Source organism: Photinus pyralis, unplaced genomic scaffold (assembly GCF_008802855.1).
Source record: "Photinus pyralis isolate 1611_PpyrPB1 unplaced genomic scaffold, Ppyr1.3 Ppyr1.4_LG1, whole genome shotgun sequence".
In the NCBI taxonomy this organism is placed as follows: domain Eukaryota; kingdom Metazoa; phylum Arthropoda; class Insecta; order Coleoptera; family Lampyridae; genus Photinus; species Photinus pyralis.
In genome coordinates this window covers 61,050,117-61,074,917 of record NW_022170249.1, presented here as the reverse complement: position 1 = coordinate 61,074,917, position 24,801 = coordinate 61,050,117, and the positions used below count along the sequence as shown (strand labels likewise).

At 35.4% G+C, this 24,801-nt stretch overlaps 4 protein-coding genes across 4 annotated transcripts; 3 read left to right on the top strand and 1 right to left on the bottom strand.

The window, feature by feature from the left end:
• Positions 1 to 1,265: 1,265 nt before the first annotated feature.
• On the bottom strand, positions 1,266 to 1,759 carry LOC116176587. The gene is made up of 2 exons (XM_031495222.1): positions 1,699 to 1,759; positions 1,266 to 1,644 (listed from the first exon to the last, which is right to left on the bottom strand). The coding sequence occupies exons 1-2, from the start codon at positions 1,711 to 1,713 to the stop codon at positions 1,321 to 1,323; spliced, it is 339 nt and encodes a 112-aa protein (XP_031351082.1). The 5' UTR covers positions 1,714 to 1,759; the 3' UTR covers positions 1,266 to 1,320.
• Positions 1,760 to 8,642: 6,883 nt separating this feature from the next.
• LOC116165048 lies at positions 8,643 to 12,430 on the top strand. Its single transcript, XM_031479322.1, has 8 exons — positions 8,643 to 8,736; positions 10,660 to 10,839; positions 11,264 to 11,389; positions 11,444 to 11,578; positions 11,732 to 11,773; positions 11,831 to 12,039; positions 12,089 to 12,248; positions 12,300 to 12,430. The coding sequence occupies exons 2-8, from the start codon at positions 10,824 to 10,826 to the stop codon at positions 12,428 to 12,430; spliced, it is 819 nt and encodes a 272-aa protein (XP_031335182.1). The 5' UTR covers positions 8,643 to 8,736; positions 10,660 to 10,823.
• Positions 12,431 to 12,953: 523 nt separating this feature from the next.
• Positions 12,954 to 14,155, top strand: LOC116165037. The gene is made up of 2 exons (XM_031479309.1): positions 12,954 to 13,663; positions 13,722 to 14,155. The coding sequence occupies exons 1-2, from the start codon at positions 12,954 to 12,956 to the stop codon at positions 13,876 to 13,878; spliced, it is 867 nt and encodes a 288-aa protein (XP_031335169.1). The 3' UTR covers positions 13,879 to 14,155.
• Positions 14,156 to 21,717: 7,562 nt separating this feature from the next.
• LOC116165027 lies at positions 21,718 to 22,602 on the top strand. Its single transcript, XM_031479299.1, has 2 exons — positions 21,718 to 22,093; positions 22,151 to 22,602. The coding sequence occupies exons 1-2, from the start codon at positions 21,718 to 21,720 to the stop codon at positions 22,600 to 22,602; spliced, it is 828 nt and encodes a 275-aa protein (XP_031335159.1).
• The last annotated feature ends 2,199 nt before the right edge of the window (positions 22,603 to 24,801 follow it).

Sequence of the window (24,801 nt, the reverse complement as noted above, 5' to 3'; positions counted from 1 at the left end):
GGATTTCAGGTTGCGCAATATAGAAGAAGATGTGGAAGTGGAAGAACTGTTCCACAGGACGGGTTTGGCCCGCTTGAGAGTGTATTTAGCAACTAAACAAAAAACAGCTACTACCGTTCAAAGTAACGAAACTACTAATGTAGTTCAAAACAATGAAACCGTTCCCACAATTCGGCTCAGCGAAAATGCTACTACAGTTAGAAATAATGGTGAATCAACTTCTGCAAGTATTGAAGTAGTTGAATTCAATGAGATCGAGAATAATAATTTTCTTGATAACACAGAAATGCCCGTGATTATTTTCGAAGATGAGTTTGATCCTCTACAGGCCTTTGATGTAAATGCAGTAAATGTTAGTCATGCTGAACCCTCTCAGCAATCAGAAGCACCTTCCATCACGTTACTAATTCACAGAGGGCAGGCTTTTGAAGAACTAATAGGGGCTTTTGTGAACATAGATAAAGACGTGTCCGTCAAAATTCAAATGATATTGCCCAATGGAGTGGAAGAAACAGGATATGATTCCGATGGTGTTTTTAGAGTACTTTCGAATGTAAAGTACTGCCAAATAATGACAATATCGGTCAATTAATTGATGATCTCGCGCATAAGGAACTCATTCAAAAGCCAAAGTTTGTCATCGATTGTTGGCATGCGGTTTTAAAGAATATGGTTTCCGGTAGCGAACTGCATAATATTTACACCGAGAGGAAAGTCACGCCGAAAAAAGTTCTGTCTATACTTAACCATGGAAATAAGCCCCTCTCTGCTGAAGAAGATAGGATTTTCAGCTTCTTGAAGAAATTTCTGAGAGAGTCTGACATTAAGACTCTAAGACACTTTTTGAGGTTTTGCACTGGAGCGGATGTTTTTACAAGTAATCAGATAGAAGTGACTTTTGTTAGGAGGAGTGGTCTTATGAGAGTGCCAGTGGCACATACTTGCGCATGTGTGTTAGAACTACCTCTTGAATATGATAACTTTCCGGAGTTCCGTTTTGAACTAAATAATCTTTTGAATTCCAACATGTGGGTAATGGATTTTGTGTAAACAACGACTGCAATTATTTGTGTTTATGAAATTTTTATTTTCCTGTTTTAAGTTATGCCTAAGCGATAAGCGATTAAAATAGAGTTCGTTTTATTTTCAATTATTCTTTATTTGGGTTTTCTCCTCTTTCCTTGATTAACGTTTGCATTATATTTAGGATAAGTCAAATAATAATAATCTAATTTACAATACAGTATTGTGAAAAAATGCTTGAAAATAATGATCCATATTTCACTCAGGCGAGCTTTCAGTGTTTCTAAGATTTTGATCTTATAGTAAGTCCAATATTTCTGTTCGCAACTTAACATAAAGATTTACGGCGTCATATGGATCATGAGGTTTACTCATATCTAATTCGCTCAAAATTATGTTGCACAAATCGTTAACGTCCTCATCACAAGAACTTTTCAAACTTAAGCACTCTTCTTTACAAGACAAAATCGAAGCAGAAAATACTCTCACCAGATTATCTTCACTTCCATATAATTCTGGTAAGTTATACATAACAATTGGTCGCCCGCTTGGAGATATACTGTTCTTTGATTTGGTTATACGATGCGCGCCCCATTCTTGAACTACTAAATCAAGTTCTCTCTGAAATATTGTTGTAGATTTTATAAAAAAATATTTTTATTAAACAATACTGACCTGAATAATATCCATAAAACAGTATTGGATGAGTGATTTATCCAAGAAACTGCCAGAATAAAGTGCATCTTCTTTTAGTTTTTGGAAAAGGTTCATCCAATACTGCGAGTTAGGTTTCCTAAGCATGGACCACCAACATTCAATTCTCTGATTTGACTGGCTGGTACCATATATGAATGGTGGCATATTTGAGCGAGCATGTTCGTTCTCTTGGCAAAGGAATATTTGCATGGCCTCTATGTAACGATTTTCAGTACCCATGTCAGTTCGCACAGTTTTCGGGCACCCTCCCAATTCTTCAACAGCTCCAATAAAATAATTTGCGATGACTTTTGGTTATTTTTGGTCGAAGAGGCTTTCAACCAAACAATTTTTCGTGAGAAGCCATCTATGCATCCATTTATACAAATTCCGAAAGGCTTTAATTTATCATATGAATCAACATGCCATAGATAGTTTGGTCCAGAATTTGAGTACTGCCTGCGACGTAGCCTTTTTCGAGTTCTTATAGAACTAACTAACTTTGATACATCAACAGGATCTCTTAGTTTTAATATCAAACGCACTGTTTCTCGTTTTACTCAAAACCCAGCCTGAATGCACTTTAAATGCATCCATCTGTATCCGTGTAATTCCGACGATGTTTGAATTTCATTTTCGATAAAAGAATAAACGTCTTGTAAATCCGAGTAGCGAGACCTTCGATACAATTCTAGTCTCCGTAAGTATCTTCGCAAGGATCGAGTACTGATTGATATCTGGTGATGTCTCCGAAGGAAAAGTACTATTTCGTTTTGCTGAAGACCAAGACGAAAGTAGTATGTGATTAGAAGGTCTAGTCCTCTGTCACTTTTGGCATTCATAATATCATTTTTATTAATAATCAAATTGCACCTCTCACTCGAACTAACTACTTGGTACCAACGCTCTGAAGTAACTAAAGTGATACGGAGCGTTCTCTGGGCAAAGATTTTCCGGAAACTTCCATTTAGAAATCGGGGAATTTCCATTAAGCACCTGGAAATTTCCAATTGGTATCTGGAAATTTCAGATATAATTTACTTCACGCTTGTCCTTTCAGCGCCTTCGTACATAACTTTTGCACTATAAAATGGGAATTTTTTTAAACGTAATTTATTGCATATCCACTCACTTTCGTGCTACAGTAATACAGTGAATTGGAGTTAGTGAAAATATCACCGAAATTCTGCTTTCGTGTGAAATAAAATAGTCATATATAATATAGGATTTTCGCTATAAATATCGTTGCACGTCATCAACAGAAGAAAATGGCATGCCAATTTAAATCAAGATTTGACGGATTTATATTCATTATTATTTAGTTACTTTTTGGGAGAATAAGTTGACAGATTCGGAATTTTTTTTACAATGTTGCCAAACGTTATTTGTAATATTTGTTGACATTTGACACTTTTGTTCGGTTTTTGCGTGTGAAAGTTTTCGGTTATTCTTGTGGTTGTTGTTATTATTCATCTTCACTCTTAGTGCAAAAAAATGTGTTCTGTTCAGAACAAAATTGCTGTTTGTGTACATTTTACTGTTATTTGCATTTGTACTCGCCACAATGCCGAAACATTTGACCAGTAAAGTGAAGGAACTCCTTGACTCTTTAATTCAATATTTTGAACAGGAACGAGATAATGGGGGTTCCTTATTACCATTAGGTGTTCGAGAGGTAAGAATGGTTTCAATTACTTCTGACTACTTCTACTAATTGTGATTACCTTCAGCGCGTTGCGGCAGCATTACATTTAAACATTTCTACGGTCAGCAGAATTTCCCGAGCTTTTAAACAAAACGAAGCTTTGATATCGCAGATCTTGTATTTGCATCTAAAAGTACTGGCGATTACCACGGAGAAATGAATCGTGAAAACTTTTTACATTAGTTTGAAAAACAATTATTAGTAAATTTAGAAGAACCAAGTGTTATCGTATTGGACAATGCTTCTTACCACAGCACCTTATTGACACAAAATCCGAACAACTCGTGGAGAAAAGCAGATTTTCAAGATTCGTTACACAATAAACTTGCACTTGCGATTGTAACCTCAGAAATGTGGAAAAATTCAATTAATCACACCGAAAAGTTAATAAAGGAATGGTATGAACGCGAAAAACAATTGGATATTGCAGAAATGGCCCCAATTATTATAAACTGGGTGAAAATGATAGTTGAGTGATGACGATTAACTGGACAATAATTAAAACTGCAATTACCTAAGTCACGAGAACTGTGTATTAAAATTTATTTTGTTTTATGTTAACAAAATGGAATGTTACGTAGTCTGAAAAGTATCTTTCACCTTTTTACGATCATATCAGTTTATGTTAATTATCATTTTATGTACTTAGTTCAAAAAATTTCTTGTGTTTTTGTCTCTGTTGAACTTACTAGTCTCAAATTCCACTACAGCAAGAGTTGGTCAAATAACGTAAAATCAGTCAAGATTTCAAGCAAGCATTAACTTGATATTTATTTGCTGATGGCCTATGCAATGGTTTATAACTACCGAAACATTTACATAATGCCGCAATGCCGACATTCCTCATCTTTCTGCTCACAACGGCAGCGATACGTTATAAACAAAATGCTAATAGTACTACACTTAGTGGACTGCACTTTCCTTGAACCCGTCACAGCACAGTAGGAATGGGTTTTATTGATGCACAGTAGGTTGGTTTCACACAGGGAGCCCAAAAAATGATCTCTGAATTTTCTAGTTCCTCTGGAATCTGGATGGTAGAAACATAACCTAAAAGTGTTTCCTTAATAAAAGATTACCTAATATATCAGCATACCTTAGAAATATTTGGCAATGCCGTGTATTGTTGATGTCATCAAATCAATGACGTGCAACGCTTTTTATAGCGAAAACCCTATACCATAAGTAGTCGAAGTATTGTCGAATATTTTTGAGGTGCTGTCACGAATGCTAGTTACGCTGATTAATACCACGAGCGCTTGTGCGAGTGGTATTAAAAAGCGTAACTAGCATGAGTGGAGCAGCAGCTCAAAAATAATCTACAAATACTTCGACTACGAATGGTATTCGGAGGACTATTCAATGAATCAAAAGAAAAATTAAGCATAATTACCCACGCGAATGTATTTCCATGACAACAATAAACGTCAAAATAAATTATGGAAGTTGCTTTTCATTTTGCTATTGATTCTATTCGAACTTTTGTGCTCCAAGCTAATTCGTTATGAGTGATTAAATTAAAAGATGTGGTGATAAGTCGGTTGTCGAAATTGATTAACAAACTAAGAAGAATGTTCCGGTTAATACGACAAAATTTCGCGACATTTCACTGGTGGAAGTTTGACAAATGTCATTGAATAATCGCATTGAATTGTCGCTGAAATACCACACGTGAAATTATCGCTGAAATACCACACGTGAAATTATCACTTATAATTGCACAAGAGGTTTGTATTTTACCGAGTAAATTTGGGTTGTTTAGGTAATGAAAATTTGTTGCCTAGCAATTAGACGAGAAAAACTGTCAACTAATAAAAATGCGACCCCGCAGGTGGAGCATTTTTAGGTTGACAGTTTTTCGAGTTCAATTGCTAAAAGGCAACAGATTTGAATTGCAACAACACAAATTTACTCGGTTTAAATACAAACCTCGAGTGTAATTCAGCAGGACAATTTAACGAACAAGAAATTCGCATAACTAATCAATTACTGACAGACGTCAAACTAGTCATATGGGAAAGGATAATGCGATAATTGGTTCCAAAATGAATAAGTGAAAAAACCACTAGTGCATTTGTCGCTGGAAAAGTTGCAGGTAACTTTTGCCGCTGTCAAAGTGACAATTTCACTGCGGCTTATGCGATTTTTTATACATGAGTTGAATTGTCACTATAATTCGTTCCCATTGGCTCAACAATTTGAAATGTCGACATTTCACTGGTCGAAATGTGACAAATGTTAGATGAATTGAATAGTCAACTAAACTCTACATATTAACACTAAAATTTCTACACGGAACACTAAATAATTTACACGATGAGATTTTTTACCGTGCACAAAGTCGCTTTACACCTAATAAAACAATGTAGTTAATATTTCCGACGACAACTGTGAAAAGTCGCACCTTTCACTCTGCTTAGGTAATAGATGTCAAAGTGGCGAAATACCTACGTCCGTGACTACCTATATACGTTTTATCAAATCACTGGTTATTTGATCTGTTTCACTCCTCGTTATACCATTTATACATTTTAAAATGACGCTGATGTTTGGATTTCTAATGAATATTGCACCTTCATTTATAAAAAATAATACGAAACGTCTCGAAACCTTTATTATTCACTCAATAAATTACTAGGTATTTGTCAAAGTAATATAGTCAAAGCTAATTTTATATTGTAAGTATTGTTTCAGGCGCTTCCTACATTTGAGGTCGAATTGGAAGCAAATCTCGGAACTGGTATTGCTTTTGATACATGATGATTACAAAAGCAATGTTCGTCTCCCTTTATTGAGGCTCAACAAAACTCAAAAAGGTTTTGAATATATGGCACTAAAGTTTTTCAATTGTTTACCTGATACCGTCAAAGCACTATCCAACCGAGAATTTAATCGCTGTATTAAAAATGTTCTTTTAGCTCAAGCCTTTTACTCCACGGATGAATTTATAAATTTCGATTTTAGTTTGATGCTATAGGTTACAATTTTGAAATATGTTTGATGACGAGTGTATGTAATTCTTGTTGATTACCTAAACACAATAAACTTTATTATTATTATTATTATTATTATTATTATTATTATGATATACTTGGAAATGAAAATTCAACATTCGACTTTCAATTTTCTAAATCCATATTAGTACTCCATAGAGGACAAGTTTTCGAAGAACTTCTTGAGGCCGTAAAAACCCATAAATATAACGAAATTTTAAAGTAGACATTTTTGCTACTTTTAGGTCGAGTCTGGCTTGATGCAATTAAACCAAATTGGAAGTCTTTCCTATCCTATCTTTGATCAATATTTCTTTCCATCGATAAAGGATTATGAACGTGCGTGAAGAAATGAACAAAGAACTATCGATTGCAATATTATTGGTCTATACTTGTAATGTTGCCCAAGTTTAAGTCATATGTGACGTCACCAACGGACCTGGCCGTCAGAATTGACAGTTATAATTTGCTAAGTTGTGAACGTATTTGCATGGACGCCAGGACGCCGATGTGCAATATTAGACTGTAACAACAGCCGTGTTTGCACAAAAATCACTAACCCGGAAGTCATTTACCATAACTTCCCTAAAACCGATGGATTAATACGCAAGAAATGGATATGGTGCTGCAAGCGAGATTAATGGACAAGTGTTTCTAATTTAAATGCCTGCCTACAACACCCATTTGAACGTATTTTATGGTAATCCTAAAGATCGATTCTCATTAGAGCAGCACCGAGCGGCGCGGCGCGTCGCTAGCAGCAAATTGTAGGGGGGTATTCCCACTTAAGCACCATTTGGAAGCGTGACGAAGCAGCGTTTCTGTTTGTGTTCAGTTTAAGTGAGAATGTATTCTTACACGCTGGAAGAAGAGCCATCATCGTCATCATCACCAGATGATTTCATAATATTTATAGCGGCACTATGCCATGTACACGACGAAAAAAGAAGAAAAAGAAAGGCGACGAGTACAATTAATTTTTCTATTCTTTGTCCGTCCATAGCGAATCCACTAACACACGCAAGCTCAACACAGAAGACAAATAAATGCTTTTCACAAGTCGCAGCACCACGCTGATCTGCTTCGCTCCTCGATTCCCACTTGTCCGTCTACACGCAGAGCGGCGCGTTTCAAAGCAGCGCCGCGTATTCCAATGCCAATGCCACTCTGCTCTGCACCGCTCTGTCTAGGTGAAAACGGATCTACTTATTTACATGCGAACAATTGAGAGCAGCTTTTCACCGCGCCGCGCTGCTCGATGCTGCTATAACTACACTACACTACACGCGGCGAAAAAATTCAGTGATCGAGCAATCTTTGTATTATACTATATAGTAATATTATATAGTATCCTTGGGTCCCAGCCAAACTCGGTCGACAGATTTCATGAAAGAATTAAAAAACATAAAATTTAAGCAGAGTTTTGTCAAATTTTTAATTGAACATTGGACTACACATGAAATGATACCATTTATTGGTAATACATTCTGCTGCGTCCCGTTGGAATTTAATTTTCAATAGTAATATAACAAGGGCGACACATGCTTACCGATAATTTTGCCCACGCGAGGAATCACGAGTGCTGGTTGCACTGAAAACTGCCCGAGGGCTTGCCCGAGGGCAGTTTTCTAAGGGCAACCAGTACGAGGATTCTTCGCAAGGGCAAAATTATCCGTAAGCGTGTCGCCCGCGCTTATATTCTGCAGATAATTTCACGAAACACCGTAGAAATTGTGATTAAAAATCGGGTGAATCCCAATAAACAGACATATAAAACATACATAACAAATATGTAAGATTAAGATAAAAACTTATATATTTAGTTTTTTATGTATCATATATATCAGAACTACTATGTTATTTAGGAGTTCATTAATTTTTATATATATTATATATAAAAAAACTATATGTAGCCCATATATCAAAAAAGAGTTGTATGAATTACAGCAATACTAAATATATTAACATTACATAACAAATTTATGTATTTAATATATACATATGAGTATATGATATACTTAATGAATAATGTCACCAAAAAAATGTACATTTTATGTCAGATATCTGCTACCCACCATGTACTGTATGTTTTGCTACATCCGATATACATAAAATTAACTGAAGAGGCGACAGCCAGCTCAGCACTAGCGCAAGCGCACGCTGCTTGATTACCGTTATACAGTGATTAGTGATAATTTACGTCTTTTTTTTATTATAAATACAATATTCATTATTGAATCTGATTAGGTACTATTGTATTTATAAATTTTGTGCTGTGTTAGTCTACCGACGTGAAGAACTGAAGATATAGTATTAGAGGTTAGTATAATTTTATTCTTCACATGCTAATTTTTCCTAACCTTAAATATACCATAATTTCTGAGCGGGAATTGTTTGTTCCTTGTGTAGGTATAAATAAACCTGTGTAAATGCTTATTTTAGTTACTTGAATGATGAATAACGAGCGTAAAATTAAAGATTTTAGTGAGTTGACTACCCGACAACAAAGACGAAGAGTGCTTTCCCATTTACATTTACATCATCGTTCGGTTCATGCATCACAGCTTTCTTCTACAGATATTGTTCACAGCACCCAAGAAACTACGCAGGAACCTATACCGTCAACATCAAAAGCTGTAACAATTGACGAGCATAGTGAAATATTTGATAGTACATTGTCATCGTCTACTTTATCTACAGCTGATGCTAGTATAAAATCCTCAGATATATCTGTTTACCATCCCGTTTCATCACATAAAATTGTATCTAATTTTGAAAGTGACCTCCGTGCTTTAATTATAAAACATCATGTATCGCATCAATTCGTAAATGATTTATTACCCCTGCTACGTGATAATGGGCATAATTCTTTACCAAGGGACGTTCGCACGTTCATGAAAACACCCGTTAATACATCAAGTATCGTGAACAGTTGTGCAGGTGGACATTATATTCATTTTGGTTTCGAGAAGATGTTACATCACTCTTTAGTACATTATAATTATACATCTCCAGTTGTCAGCATTAACTTTAACATCGATGGACTACCTATATCGAAGAGTTCAAATTCACAATTGTGGCCAATTCAAGGTGCGATTTGTATAAAGGACACATACACAGAACCATTTATTGTAGGTTTGTTTTATGGTGCCAAGAAACCATCAGATGCAAATGAATACTTGAAACCTTTTTGTGATGAGGCCAAGGGACTTTTAATGAATGGAATTTATGTAAATAATAATCATATATCCATTAAGATAAATGCTATCATATGTGATGCTCCTGCCAGAGCATTTATAGCAGGAATTAAAAGTCACACTGGATACTTTGGATGTTCCAAGTGTACTACGGAAGGAACTTTTACTGACAATAGAGTCATATTTCCCCAATTAAATGCAACTCTGCGTTCAGATGTCTCATTTTTACAGAAAATTCAGGAAGAACATCATAAATCGGATACTATACTACATCACAGTTTAAATATTGGCATGGTAACTCAACTTCCACTTGATTACATGCACCTTGTGTGTCTGGGAGTTGTCAAAAGGATGCTCCAGTTTTGGATAAATGGAAAAAAAGATTTACGTTTAGGAGATACTTCTAAGGAAATTTTAAATAAGAAATATATGTCGTACAGGCAGTTAATACCTTGCGAATTTAGTCGAATGCCTAGAAGTGTATCTGAAATTGATCGCTGGAAGGCCACAGAATTGCGTTTTTTTTAATGTATGGTGGTGTAATTGCCTTGAAAGATATACTGAGTGAACAATATTATGAACATTTTTTATGTTTAAGTGTGGCTATTCGTATTTTGTGTAACAGTGAATTAATCAAACAATATTTAGAGTACGCTGAGAAACTTTTGTTGCACTTTGTAAAAAAATATTCTGGTTTATATGGTGAACGTTATATGTCCTATAACGTTCATAACCTTATTCACGTTTGTAATGATGTCAAGATATTTGGTGCCCTCGATAATTATAGTGCATTTAAATTTGAAAATTATATGTGCGAGATCAAAAAAAACCTCAAAACTGGTTCTAATCCTTTACAACAAATATTTAATCGGATTATGGAGAAGAATAATCAAATAAGTTTAGTTCACTGATTCCACTGAAAGCTTAATATTTAGCATATATGCAACTAGTAGTTTAAGGAATTTTCAAATCGATGAACATGAACATTAATAATTCATTAGTGAAATTTTTGATGAACTGAAAATTAAGTAACATTGACGTTTAGATGCAGGACAAGTCGTATGCGGTGGTTGCCTTTCTGGATGAAGAGGACAGCTACTCGGAAATCCCGTCATTTTGGCTGTCCCACAATAACACTAAGTGTTGGTGGCCAAAGAGTAAAACACCTTCAAATTTTATAAAACGTGGAGCAAAACCCGACCCCGCAAAATGGAGTTTATGCAGTGTAAGAGTTGAAGGAACTTTTTCTAAGTTTTTTTCTTGGTTTCTAGTTAGTGAATTGTAATGAATTTTACTGCATTGTGTAGGTACGAAAAATGGTGGCTTTAAATTACTGATTTTGCTTGTACCATGATTTGTACATCTGTGTTAATCATCACTTCAAAGGGGGTTGCGGAATAAGAATGGTTAATTGGCCCCCGTCGAGTTAGAATCTATCGACCTGATAATATCGAAGGAAAATCACATTTTTTCTTAGTATAGAGAATTCTTAAGAAAATAAGAAGTTGCAGATATCTTCTAAAATTTTGTTTTGAGATCCCCTTCGATATTATCGGCTCGATAGAATCAAACTCGACGGGGGCCAATTGACCATTCTTATCCTGCTACGTCCTTTAATTTACGAACTACTCATATAAACTTTGTTTTAGCGACTTTAGAAGAAGCCAGAAAAAGGGCTGAAAATGAAGATTATACCTCTTCGGAGGAAGTCCAACGCAACAGGAAGAAAAATCCAAAATATGTGGATTCCCAACTAGCTATTACAAGTGATGAAGGTAAATTAAATATTCCTTTCATCAAACATATGTCTAATGCCAATTTAATGATAGAATATTCAACAAGTCGAAGTGGAACACCGCCACCACAAATGTGTGAAGAAGTTTTAGTCTATGCTTCACCTTCAACATCACCCATTAATCTAGAACAAATGCCAGTTATAATTGCAGATAACATCGTCGAGTCTGGTAAAATATATTCCTTTATACTTCACGGCAAACCTAGAATTATTTTAAATATATGAAGTTGCCTAATATATGCACGTTTATAATGTCTTTAAAATATTTGTACTTAATTTTGGAACACTGTATGCTATGGCTTTTACGAATCTGCTTTTATAGGTACCGTACAAGCTGCCACTAATTCGTACGGTTATACGTTAGGTAAGCATTTATTTTATTTTTTTCTTATGGTAATTATATGTTTGTATTTTTTTCTAGATAAAATATATGAACTACTTGTAAGTACGAACTTATATGTAAAAGGTATATCAGCACGACTAGAGAAAATGGAAAATTCAAGAAAAATTGAGAGTGTCAATAATCATGATGCACTGAAAGATTTAAGAAAAATGTTGCCCTTAAGCAGCACAGATGATATAAATCAATTTGAAATATTTCTTGGGGATGATGAACAAAAGAAAATTTTTGTAAGTATATTTAGGTATAAAAGTGTTCTGCAAATTTAAATTATTTCAGACAAATTTTATATCCTCTATAGGAGGTAGGAATGTGAAAGATAATATTCACAGATGTTTGAAATCAATATTCTCTAATGAAGCTGCTACCAAATGTTCGTGGCTAGGCCAACGAGGCAATTTTCGCGTTTGTGATCTATCTTCAATAACTGTCCTAAAAGGTACTATTGTTTTTGTTGAGATGTTTATAAATGATGTACATTATTTTGCAGATCAGATCCAAGTCAACTATAATATAACATTAAAAGAGTTTGAAGTCATTGGTAGCGAATGGTTCCGTTTGTCAAAATTAAGGTTAAAACCAGATAAACGCAACCCTGATTCTTCTAATGTCGTCAACTAGTATTATAATCTATTATATAATATAAAATATACATTTTGTTCAATATATTGTATTTAAGTAAAAATGAATATATCGTATTTACATAAATTTCTATATGTTTATTTAGTACAAATATTTACATCATATATATATATATATATATATATATATATAAACTGATGTATATTTACATAAAAAAATTTACATTATATATATAATACTGATGTATATTTACATCAAGAAATTTACATAAAATATACAGATTTGGTATTTAGAAAATTGCTGACATTTTGATATGAAATATCTCTTATTCATCTCCCAATATTACATAATTCTAACAAGCTTGTACATAATTTATACATACATTTTATATAATTATGTTTGTTGGGATATTACCGTGAAATTCTAGTTGCTTGTTTTATTCAGCATTTTTATAGCAACTAAAACAATTTATACCAACAAATCTCAAATTTGACCAGTGCGTCGGTTATTTATAGTAATACACCTAATATTCTGCGCGAATCCTGCTTTCTGCTGAACAAATATGAGCACTACGCGATTCGGTGAGGCTTCCGAAGCTACTATTAACGTGGCTATCGATCAAGTGACGCCAATAAATACTAAGAAATCGAATGGTTACGTATGGAAGCAGTTTCATGAATTTTGCGGACAACGAGGTTACGAATTAACAAGAACGACGCCCACCACAAAACTTGCCCTAATTATGAAGGATTGGGGGTACAACATGAAACAGAAGAATGGAGAAGACTATAAGGAATCGGTGATAAAAACAATGTGGAACGTGACCGCCAAGCAGCTTCAAAAATTGTATTTTCAAGAATTCGGTGTAAGGTTTGATCCATTTTCTGACGTGGAGTTTAAACAAAGTCGCGCCGCCCGAGACGCTAAAAGACGTGAACTGCAGAAGCTACCTGAAAAACGGAAGTGCAGCTCATCTGCCCTGAGTGATGCGGAATATAAAGATATTGTTTCAAAGCTCGACGAGGATACACCTGACGGTTTGGAACGAAAATTCTACTACATTGCTAGCTATGAACTGGCTTGGCGAGGAGGGGAAGCCGCAGTTGCTGAGGTGAATTTTTTCCACGACGAGGTAAGCAATTCCAGCGTCTGGTCCGGAAGAATAGAATACAACCCAGTATTTAGTAAGACTGCACAAGGTGGAGGTCGGAAACTAGCAGACAGCAAATGGCTGGTAGCTAACACGGAGAAGTCGGAATTTTGTCCTGTGAGGTATCAATTGTTATTTTGTAAAATTACAAGTTTATTTAGTATCATCTGAATAATTCAGGTTATTCAAGAAGCTCCTGAGTAAGAGAGGACCAAATGTTACTACAAACAGGCTGTTCCTGACTCCCAAACCCACTATGGAGGGATCCTTCTTCCGTTGGCTGGTACAAAAATTCTCCTGTTGGAAAAAATCAAATAGGGAAATGGACGAAATCTGATGCGAAACAAATCGGCGTTGATACAACAATAACGAAAATCACCAATCACTCTTTGAGATCCTCAGCAGTCTCCCATTTGGCAAGAGAGGGTGTTGGCGAAGAGCAGTTAATAAAGATTACTGGACATGCGAGCACAGCTTCCATTAAGCCCTACCTCCAGCTGGATTCATGTCATCATGCTAAAATAATAGGAAAAATGAGGAATGAAGCATCATCGTCCACTTATTCTTCAACTTTAATTACAAGTTCCAGCTCATCGAGCTCCTCAACAAATCTTGAAAAAGAGTGTGACAGCGCAAAAAACCTAGAATTATGAATTTTTATAATTGTACCTTTCATAGCAATCAATTTTGATTTTTAAAAGCTTGTATAATTTAGAGTTTCAACTCTTCAAGAAAAGAAATAATTGCTTATTACATATGTTGTTTCTTTCTCCAGCTACGATTATTTTTGAGTTTTCATTATGACGGGTCGTATGCGGGACGTCACCAATAATCTTCCCTAGGGCGATTATCGCGATAACCATCCCTAGAGAAATTATCAGAAAATGAGATCCTGATTGGGCAGTTTTTTCAAAATGGACAGTTTTGATTTGGCCGCGTCAGTCATGTGACAGTTGAGTGTAATTATCCTTTATCATTTCGTTTTTGTCCTATTTGCCACTTTACTCCGTTTCCCTCCGTTTTCCCTTTCCAACTTACATGGCAAACATGCGCGGGAAGGGGAATCGAGAAGGATAGATTGCGGGGACTGCGCACTAGAAAACCACCGAGTTCGGTCGTCGAATTAAGAGAAACCACAAGCCACAAACTGGTGTTCGTTCGTCAATAGATTCGTCGTCGTTCAACAATTTCGTACCGTTTAACGGTAATTACTTGCAACCCTTCGTCGCCTGTTTATCCACCCTAGTGGACAATTGAACCACCAGCGCTCGCCTTCGTCGATAAACAAGTAAGTTCCTTTTATTAATTCGTCCTGTCAACCTCAATTTTGCAGTGAGCCGCTCTTACCGGTCCGCCAAGACCTATTTTCAAATCATAGTTCATACTACACATTAATTTTGTCATTTGTATAATGTAATAAATAGTTTGTTTGCGTATATTTCTTTTCAATTTCCTTTTTAGATAAGGCACGAGAAAGATTTCCTTTTCATCATACAGTCCACTTAATCGTTCGTTAATTAATCCTTTGTACCAGTGCGTAACACATTCATAAACCTAAACTACGATTCCTGTTATTCATATACTGTTAGAAATGGTTTTATAGAAATGTCAATCGATGAGAGCAATAATCACGAAGAGGCTGATACAAAAATAGTCCACCATGTGTGTACCTAAACTTGATACATATTCAAAGACGAATGTTCTTCTTAAAACTTCTGATACAGATGTTTTAATAATTATGCTGTGAAACATAGATCATCTTCAAAGCGACGATCTCGAAATTTTTATGGAGTATGGCACCGGAAATTCAAAAACACATGGAATTGGGGCCATCTTTATGCACAAGTTTACCTGGGTTTCATGCATTGACAGGATGTGATTACTACTGATTACAATCCGTCATTTTTTCAAAAAGGCAAGATAAGACCGTTTAAAATATTAAAGAAAAATGAAGAATATCAAAAAGCATTGAAGGATCTTGGAGTTGCTGACATATCTGCTTCACGAGACGAAATTTTTCCAATTTTAGAAAAATTTGTTTGTGAAATTTATGGCTATATGTATATCCAACATAAATGCTGCACGATTTCAAAAATTTTGTTCTACTTACAAAGTTTGTAGAAGATGAGCCTTTTAGAAAGTCTTTGATCCATCTACTTTGCCTCCGTGTAAAGTTGAACTGGAACATCTTCTAAAAACGCAATATATAACGAGTATTTGGCGAAATGCACATTTGCGATTGCCCAGTTCTTTAACACCGGCACATCAAAAATGGATGGCTACTAAATACTGATAGACTTGATTTTCATTGGTTTGATGGAGACTGTATGCCCCAATTAGTATTCGATGCTATTATTAATGAAAAAACTAATGCCGGCCATACATTAGCACACGGCGGTGTGCGGATCTAATCCGTCGGACTTGGTCGCCCATCAAACGTGCGTGTGTATGTCATTGTCCGTCAATGTTCGCGCACTGTTTATCGGACCAAAAGTCCTCGTGAGCGAGATTGAACCCGCCCGATTTTTCGGACAGTTTCGTTACAGTTCACGCGTAAATTTTAATCCCGTTTTACAATTTATGCAAGTAGAAACCTATACATAATATCATACAGTACTTTACTCTATGATAATATTGATGTTTTTTATTTCCAGATTCAAGAAGACCGAAAATATAATTCAGAGGAATATATTCGCGGCTTGCTCGCAAAATATAAAGACTTTCCGTGTCTTTGGAAAGTAAAGTCAAAATGTTATTCAAACAGCAATATGAAGGGAGACGCATATAAAGAATTAAGCAGGCCTTCCACGTGCATTCATTTCATCGAACTTGGAGTGTACACTCCTACAAACAGACCAAGTTCGAACGTGGAAGTGGTCATCGCGCAAAGTTTGCATCGTTCTTGGTGCGGAGCGAAGAGTTTTGCCAATCCTAAACTCTTGGCGTGGAGCGATGCTGGGCGCGCGCGTGGATGTGGTTGTCGCTCCTGGAGTTAAGACATAACTGAGACGTGGAAGGCCTGCTTTAGTAAAGTACACAAAAGACACAATTGATGAACATGCCACAGTTGATGTGATAAAGAAGAAAATTGGTACGCTAAGACGAACATTCAGAAGAGAACTACTAAAAGTAAAGGAGTCAAAGAAATCCGGCGCAGGGGGAGACGATATTTACACTCCGCATTTATGGTACTATAGTCTACTGCTTTTCACGTCTGATCAAGAGGAACCCCGTGACACAATTTCTAATGATATTGCGCTGGAACTCAACGACTGCAGCTTGCAGACAGACTAAACACTTTTATTGCCTGAGTGTACCACTCTGATATCTCGTTTCTGATTGGAGACCGCGTGCGACAGACCTCCAGAAACTGTTGGTGAGGTGACCCAAATCTGCCCGCGTGACGGATCGCGAGTGGACAAGCGGGGTACCGCGTCCTGTGACATGCTTCATAAGAAAAGCATCAAACAATTCAACGAGCCCTTAAGGCAAAATTTTCCCGCTGACATTGTCCGACGGACCAGATCCGCACACTACACCGCTAATGTATGATCGGTTTAATACTGTCGAAAGTATCACTACAGGTGAGCTTAAATATATTTTTTTTGCATTCCTTCGTTCTAAATCGCGTTTTCCCAATAAAACACGAAAGTCGGGAACGTCAATTTTACAATTGACTATCTACTTTCGCGCACTAGTGCCTAAAAATTCAACGAAATTATCTATTTAGTGCGGATCATAAACTAATAAGTAGTATGATGGAAGAGTAAAAAGAAAATATAAATACACTTTACAACATTCCCTGTAGTACAGGGGCTAAAATAAGCTTAAACCAGAAGTTTTGAACAATAAATTGACATTTTAAATTTCTAGATCTCTACTTTATCGGCATAGAGGACTTCATTTTTTCAAAAGAATTATAATGTCGCAGAAATCTCGCGAAAAGGATTTGAATTTATATAAATTCGATTTAACTAATCCGTGCAAAAAATAGAATACATGTTACGTGCGTGAACAGTATTTGCTTGATTCGCGCGAGATGCGTCGCTCGTGCGCGTTGCGCACTCGCGCCGCCAAACTTCGCGCTCATCTGCAAAATAACTGTTCCCGCACTAATAATGTAAATAACTATTTCCTTTATAATTGCAGCATTCGTTCTTCACAGATAGTGCAGCGGAGAGAGCCGCGAAATCGAAAAATTTTTTCGGAGTAGAAAGAATTGGGACCCACACCATTTTGTTCAGAAATGTTTGAACCTTCAGAATCTCGCTTTACGACATTTTCCCGTGGTCCTGACAAAAGTTATAGGCCGCTAAAGTTGAACTTTACTCATTTTCGCGCGCGCGACTAGACCACCGAAAGTATTTAATTATTATTATTAAGTATTTATTTCAAATAAGCGAGTTAGCGCCGGCTCTCCGCTGCACTAAGACCATGCAGAAGATTCCGAAGAGGAAGAAGGAGAAGAGGAAGCATCTTCCAGCTCCGATAAGTTCACAGAAGAATCTGACGTTGAATAAATAAATAAAGATAATTTTTTATACTTGTTTGAGCAAATAACACCGCTATATCGTAGGACGCAGAAAGCTGCCCATATACGCACTCTCTCTCACACCGCAACTTACCTATATAGCACTGTTCACTCACATCTTCTGGATCACCTGGCAGGTAGAATGTCTCACCGAAATTTAATTAAAGTAAGTACTTAACACTATTACCTAAGCCAGAAAAACGCCATCTACAATTTGGTCTTCAGCGGCATCTATCTATCACCAATTGAACACGAGTGGGGTATGATGGGTCGATGGGGATGTATAAATGTAACAGAAATAGCAACTCCCGGAAATCAATTATGTTTTGGTATATATTACCATTTTAATAAAAGTGAAAATGAAGTTTCCAGCATTTTAGATAGGTAAATAAGTCGTTTCACTAACTAATAATAACACTATTTAGTAACGCTGTTCACTTGGGCACAACATTCATTCAATAGTTATTTACCTGAAAATCAGGAAAATGACATTAATGTAAGTTCCCAGTCAAGTAGTGTCATTTTACGATGAGTTTTGTATTGCATTTTTCCTGAAATCGTCTTTTTTCATATAAAATTTCTAATTATATAAAACTTTTTATTAATGGTATCATGTCAGTTTTGATCACAGGTGGTAAGAAAAGTAGTTTGGTAAAGTGATACTGATACTGTCATAGAAACAAAAATTTCCTGACAACGTGGGCACATGAATGAATGTTTCATGATGATTTCAAGAAAATAAATTTTTTCTATTTCGGTGTTACAATGAGAATTTTGTGCAACTGTTTTCGGCAAAAACAATGTTTCAATGAGTTCCATTGTAACATTGTTTTTGGTAACTTTTCATCTCTAAGTTGGCAGTTCGCCAAGACGTCAACGTCAAATCATCAGATGTGAAATCAAATTACGTAAAATTTATGTGTTTTCCTTGATTTTTGGTACACGAAGAACTTAATACATTCCAAATCAGCAGTTTACACATCCACCATAAATAAATTTATCTACGAGTAAAAAAATACACATTCACGGAATTTAAAGATTCCAAATGTCAGTGTTGTGTTTATCTACGCTGCCAACTTAAGACGGGAGTCGAGTACGAGTATTTTAGTAAATGACCGATACGCGCGCTAGTTGTCCGTGAATTGAAAAAAATCAGAGAGTAAAACCAAATATGCGAAAATTCTATGCACATTGCTCTTCCAGCTACTCACGAGCTACTCAAAATATTCACTCTTTTTTGCGTGTAGGTGGCAGCAGTGTAATTTAGCAAGAACTGTACCTTTGTTTTGAACCGCACTCAAGTGCTTATCTGCGTAGTGGTAGTGCCGAGGGGTAAATCACTAGTGGAAATAGGTGTACAGGTACGTGGAAATAAAATGGAAATATGTGGAAATAAAGTGGAAATAAATGGAAATAAATGGAAATAAGTGGAAATAAGTGGAAATAAATGGAAATAAGTGGAAATAAGTGGAAATAAAATGGAAATAAGTGGAAATAAAGATGAAATAGAACGGAAATAAGTGGAAATACAGTAGAAAAATTTCAATTAGCTACAAAAACGATGAATCATACTGAACGAAAAAGTGTTAAGTTTACTTAAGGTACTTTCTATCCCAAACTCTAAAAATGACGAATCAGGTAGATATCCTTCAACGAAAACAATACGTTTTTGTATTGGTAACTCGTAAAACCGCCTCGAAAACCGTCTAGTAGGTATCCTTTTTCAGCACTGTAGGCAGAAGTTGCAGTATTGCACAACGGGTGAATATTTTTAAATTACAGTTGTAAGCGAAGTTATAGTAACGGTTGTACCTCGTGGCTACTAGGCTACAATTATTAATTTTAATAGCATAGTGTGGCGCGAAGTGTCAAAAGCAGTGTGCTTGGTAGTGTGCTCGCGAGTGTGCTCGGTAGTGTGCTTTTGATTTGAAGACGGCAAATCTGAGGACAAATCTATCTTTTTTATGTTTATTATATCACAATCAGAAGAGGGTAAGAACATTTTTTTTCTCCTTAGAACATACATTAACATAATCGTCTTTTAGTTAAAAACCGTCACAGAATGCCTTAAATGATTTAACATTGAGGAATAATTGCATAAGTTGCCATAGCACATTTCGGATCCTTAACACGGTTTTTAACTATGGCGTCTAATACATCACCTGAAAACGAAACCCGAGACGAAACCCCTACAAGTGCCACAGAAAAAGGGGAATTAGCAGATTTATATGAACGGCCGGAAAATGAATTAAACATTAAATTACCTCCCTATCTAAAAAAATTGCTCAATCTAAACGGATACGACAGTGCCTCTTTATTAGCTACAATTAATGACAATGACATATTAGAAATAGAAACCTTTGCTAGGGAGACTTTACCAACAATCATCAGTGAATCTGATTATGAAGCATATTACGGAATTTTTAAAACAAACGTGCAGGCTTTTAAAATAGTAAGTGGTCATAGAAAGATGCTTTCAATGATCTCACTTTTTTACAAAACATTACTCCAAAAAAAAGAATCAAATCTGAAACTGGCACCGTCACCCGCACCAATACAACTTTCTTGTGAATCTGCAACAACCTCGGCAACAACTAAATCTATAACCGAATCGCAAAATAAACCATTAATATGTTTAAATGTTAATATAAATGATGAAAATTCACACATTAAGCACATCGCTAGAGATTTTTTGAAAAGCAATTTCGGGTATGCTGCGAATGATGAAGATTTTCTTCTGACGGTGATACAAGACTGCTAAAGGTCATGAGAAAGACATCGAAGTTTCACTGTGACTATACCGACCAGAATAATGATATTGGTGTTAAAGATCTTGTAGACGGCGAAGATTGGAAATCTCGGTGGAAATGGTTTAATATGAAAATGGATAATGACAATATTTGTGTACAGGATACTATACACATCGCAACAAAATTAAAGACGAGATTCTTAAACCAGAATGTAAAGTTGCAAATGGGAGATTTGGAAGTTTCTCAAAATTATATAAAGCGACTTATAGAAGACGAAACCAAAGACAAACACCTATTGACTCTCTCTGATTTAAAGGCAGATGATAAGATGAATTTTAAGGCTGCCGAAAAATTGTCATCAGAACTGGTTACGTCCTTATTAGAAAAAATGCACGACGGTGTAAATGGAGGAGCTGCAAGAGCTACTATCATATATTTGAAAATAATGCGTTACGTTATTAGATCTTTTTTGTTTAAGGAAGAAACAATTAAAAACAGAATTCATTGCTTGTGGTATTGTGTATTTTTCCTAAGGATTTGGAGAGATTGGTTACACAATAACGATTCTGTCTCTTCTCAAAAATCTTTTATTTCTTTAAAGTGCTATTTATGTGTCGAACTTAATGCCCATGCAATGATAAAATTAATTAGACGGTACAGAGACGATAAAAATTTACGAAACTGCAACTTTACTCCGTGGTTGTACAGCTCCCAGCCATGCGAACAAATGTTTAGGGCCACTCGATCGTTGACTTCTACATTTTCAACAATAGTGAATTTCAGTCTTCTGGAAATTTCCCAAAGAATCAATAAAATTCAATACATTAATAATGCAGTAGCAGATTTGTGTGATAACTTTGTATTTCCACGAGAAATACACAAAAAAATTGGTGGTATGCAGCATAGTACCGATGTATTGCAATTCGACCATATAACAGACGATTGTATCGAAGACTGGGTTAAAAATTCTTTGAATGAAGTAAAGAAAGATTGTGAGCTATTAAATATACCTTTCAACGATTCATGGCAAAGTATTAAATATTTGCATAGCTACCACAGTGATGACAATGAACAACTTGAAGAAGGTGATACAAACAATACCCAACATATTTTTGGGATCGCTAATGAGGATACAGCATGCAACAACAAAACTAACTCTTTCGATGAAGTAGTGAAAAATGGAATAAACGAATTATTAACTGAAGACTCGATTTCTATGGAAGAGAATGAACAACCCGATGATGTTTCTAATGATCTCTTGAAAGGCTTTGGTGATACGTTACAATTAAAGGACTGCGGAAAACGTGATAAGAATTCCTCTTTTATAGATGTAAGAGTTGGCGATAAAGAACTCACTATTCGAAAATCATCGTTATGTTGGCTTCTGACTAATCAATCTTGCAAGATGAGTGCTGATCGGTTAATGAGATTTCGAAACTCTCAAAATTCTCCAGTGGCAAACAGTGATCATCAAAATAAATATGACCCTGTCATAGTCAACGAAAACTATTATGCCGTATATTACTATGACAACTGGTATATTGGACGTGTCTTAGAAGAACCATCCCCCAAAATGTATGTAATTAAGTTTCTTAAAGAATCGTTAGATTCATACGATTGGCCAAAAACAGACGACATTCAGAATGTCAGTGCAGAATATATTTTTTTTGGACCTATCACTATGTACGGTACAAAACCTATGACAATAAGTAAGTTTGATAAACAAAAAATTGTGGTCAAGTACAAGGCTTTGAAGCGCAAAGAATGTAATGATAAATAATATTACTGTTGTAGGTATGTATACCTATTCTATATTACTCGTTAGATTTTAGTTAATTAAGCAATATGTCATACTAATTCCGTTTTATGTATATTAACCTCAATATTAACATTATTAACTAGAACAATGTGCATCTTATTTTCTTATTATTCTTTTGCGTTAAAAATAGTTGTTATGAACCATTTTTTAAGAAATAAAATAAACCTTTTTTCAAATAAAAGGAAATTTATTTAATATGTGGAAATACAGTGGAAATATGTGCAAATAAAATGGAAATAAAGTGGAAATGTATGGAAATAAAGTGGAAATATGTGGAAATAAAGTGGAAATATGTGGAAATAAAGTGGAAATATGTGGAAATATTGTGGAAATATGTGGAAATATTGTGGAAATATGTGGAAATAAAGTGGAAATATGTGGAAATATTAAGTGTAGTGGAAATAGGTGTACACAAATTACCTGCGTGATTTACCCCTCGGGTAGTGCGTTTGCATTTTTGCAATATGAAACCGGACGCTGTCAAGCAATTTTTTCTCACGATCTTACGATTCGACTAGTACAACCAAAGATATTATCTTTGGTACGGTACAACTCACGATATTGTCTAATTACACTAATTACAGGAAAATAAGAAGTACATCTGCTCGCTATATCGGTTTTGTCAATTTTTTTTCTAAAATAAAAACACAATAAACTCATAAATAACTGCCAAGGCCAACGTCCGGACCCCGAGGGCTCGGAAGGCAAAGGACTGAAACTGAAAACAAACCAGATCCCAGATCTTTTATAAACAAATGTTTGTAAAACGGCAGGATGCCATAGTTAGACAAAGTTCAAAAATGTACGCAAAGTATACGTAATTCTAATTTAATATCCACCTTACAAAACAAAGCCTGATGTTGCGTTTTTAAATTAGACAAAATTAATAACTTATTTACTAAGAAATACTGTTACGATCCTAATCGTACAAGCAGAGTACACAAATCGAATTTGTCTTTCATTATTTCACAAGTTGAATCTAAATCTATATTTAAATATACGACGTTGAATAAATAACTAGGTTTATCATATTATTTTTCGAACGGACAACTTTTTCATTGACACTCTTGCGATAAAAAAAACCAACACGACCAAAGTGCACATGCACTCCACCCCACTTTTTCTTGGAAGCAATAAATCTTTTTGATGCGATAAGATCGCACCCGTCGCCGCGCTTCATGCGATCGTGTCAGTTTTGTGAATTTTAGTGTGGTCAGTGAATTTTTCGTTTATTTTGTGATTTTGAGTAATAAAACAATATCTATCATGCGTGAATATTCTCGTATTCGTAAAAAGAATCGCCGTGCTAAATCGGCAAGAGCCAGAAGAGCTAGGGAAAGCTCTCAAACTAAAGCCACGTAAGTACCTATCTGAATAACACCACTTTATAAAAATCAAATATTTTACCACAGCAATAGTTAGTGGGTCATTCCATCTCAAATCGCCCAGCTAAAAAAACAAATTGTCGTGTTTAATTTTTTTCGCGATATATGATGAAAATAATAAGACACGTTTTTTATAGATCAATACGTTTTAGTCAGAAACCGAACAATGAATCTCAGATGGGTTCCACAATGGAATTGGATAATGTCACTGAAATGGAACTACAGCCATCGACATCTACCTCATCCATGCCAATTCAAGAGAAATCTATAGAAGATGCAGAACTTGAGTCTGAAAATTCTTTGCAAGGATTACACAGCCACTCGCACAAGTTGTAGTCTGTCTAAGAGAGTGAATGATTGGACTAAGATAATTGATTTGGTGATATGCCAGAAATCAATACAATTACCTTGTCACACGCCCTTACAAAATTGTTATCTTCGAATCAATAACAAATATTTCTTTCAGAAATCCAAACTGGATTTCTAACGTATATGGTAGGCGTAAAACTTTAGAAGAGCGTTGGGATGGGAGATGAACTACAAGCAGAAGCAGCAAGGTATAAAATTCATTTCTTATTTTTAAACAATGAGACGTCAAAAAGTGAAATTTTAGGATTGAGGATGAGGCTTAGGAAATTGAGACTGATCCTGCACCCAAACCTATTATCACCGGCAACAGAATAGTGGAATTAAATTATGTACTTTTTTTTTTTTTTTTTTTTTTTTTTTTTTTTTTTTGGAGGGCAATTTACTGCTATGAGTCATATACCCCAAT

Bases quoted from the DNA above. Each gene is read 5' to 3' on its own strand.
- LOC116165027 (XM_031479299.1), top strand. From the start codon at position 21,718: ATGCAGCATAGTACCGATGTATTGCAATTCGACCATATAACAGACGAT. The intron at 22,094-22,150 runs GTGATACGTTAC...CCTCTTTTATAG, and splicing joins TGATCTCTTGAAAGGCTTTG to ATGTAAGAGTTGGCGATAAA.
- LOC116165048 (XM_031479322.1), top strand. The intron at 11,579-11,731 runs GTAAAATATATT...CTGCTTTTATAG, and splicing joins AGATAACATCGTCGAGTCTG to GTACCGTACAAGCTGCCACT. The intron at 11,774-11,830 runs GTAAGCATTTAT...ATTTTTTTCTAG, and splicing joins TTCGTACGGTTATACGTTAG to ATAAAATATATGAACTACTT.
- LOC116165037 (XM_031479309.1), top strand. From the start codon at position 12,954: ATGAGCACTACGCGATTCGGTGAGGCTTCCGAAGCTACTATTAACGTG. The intron at 13,664-13,721 runs GTATCAATTGTT...TGAATAATTCAG, and splicing joins TCGGAATTTTGTCCTGTGAG to GTTATTCAAGAAGCTCCTGA.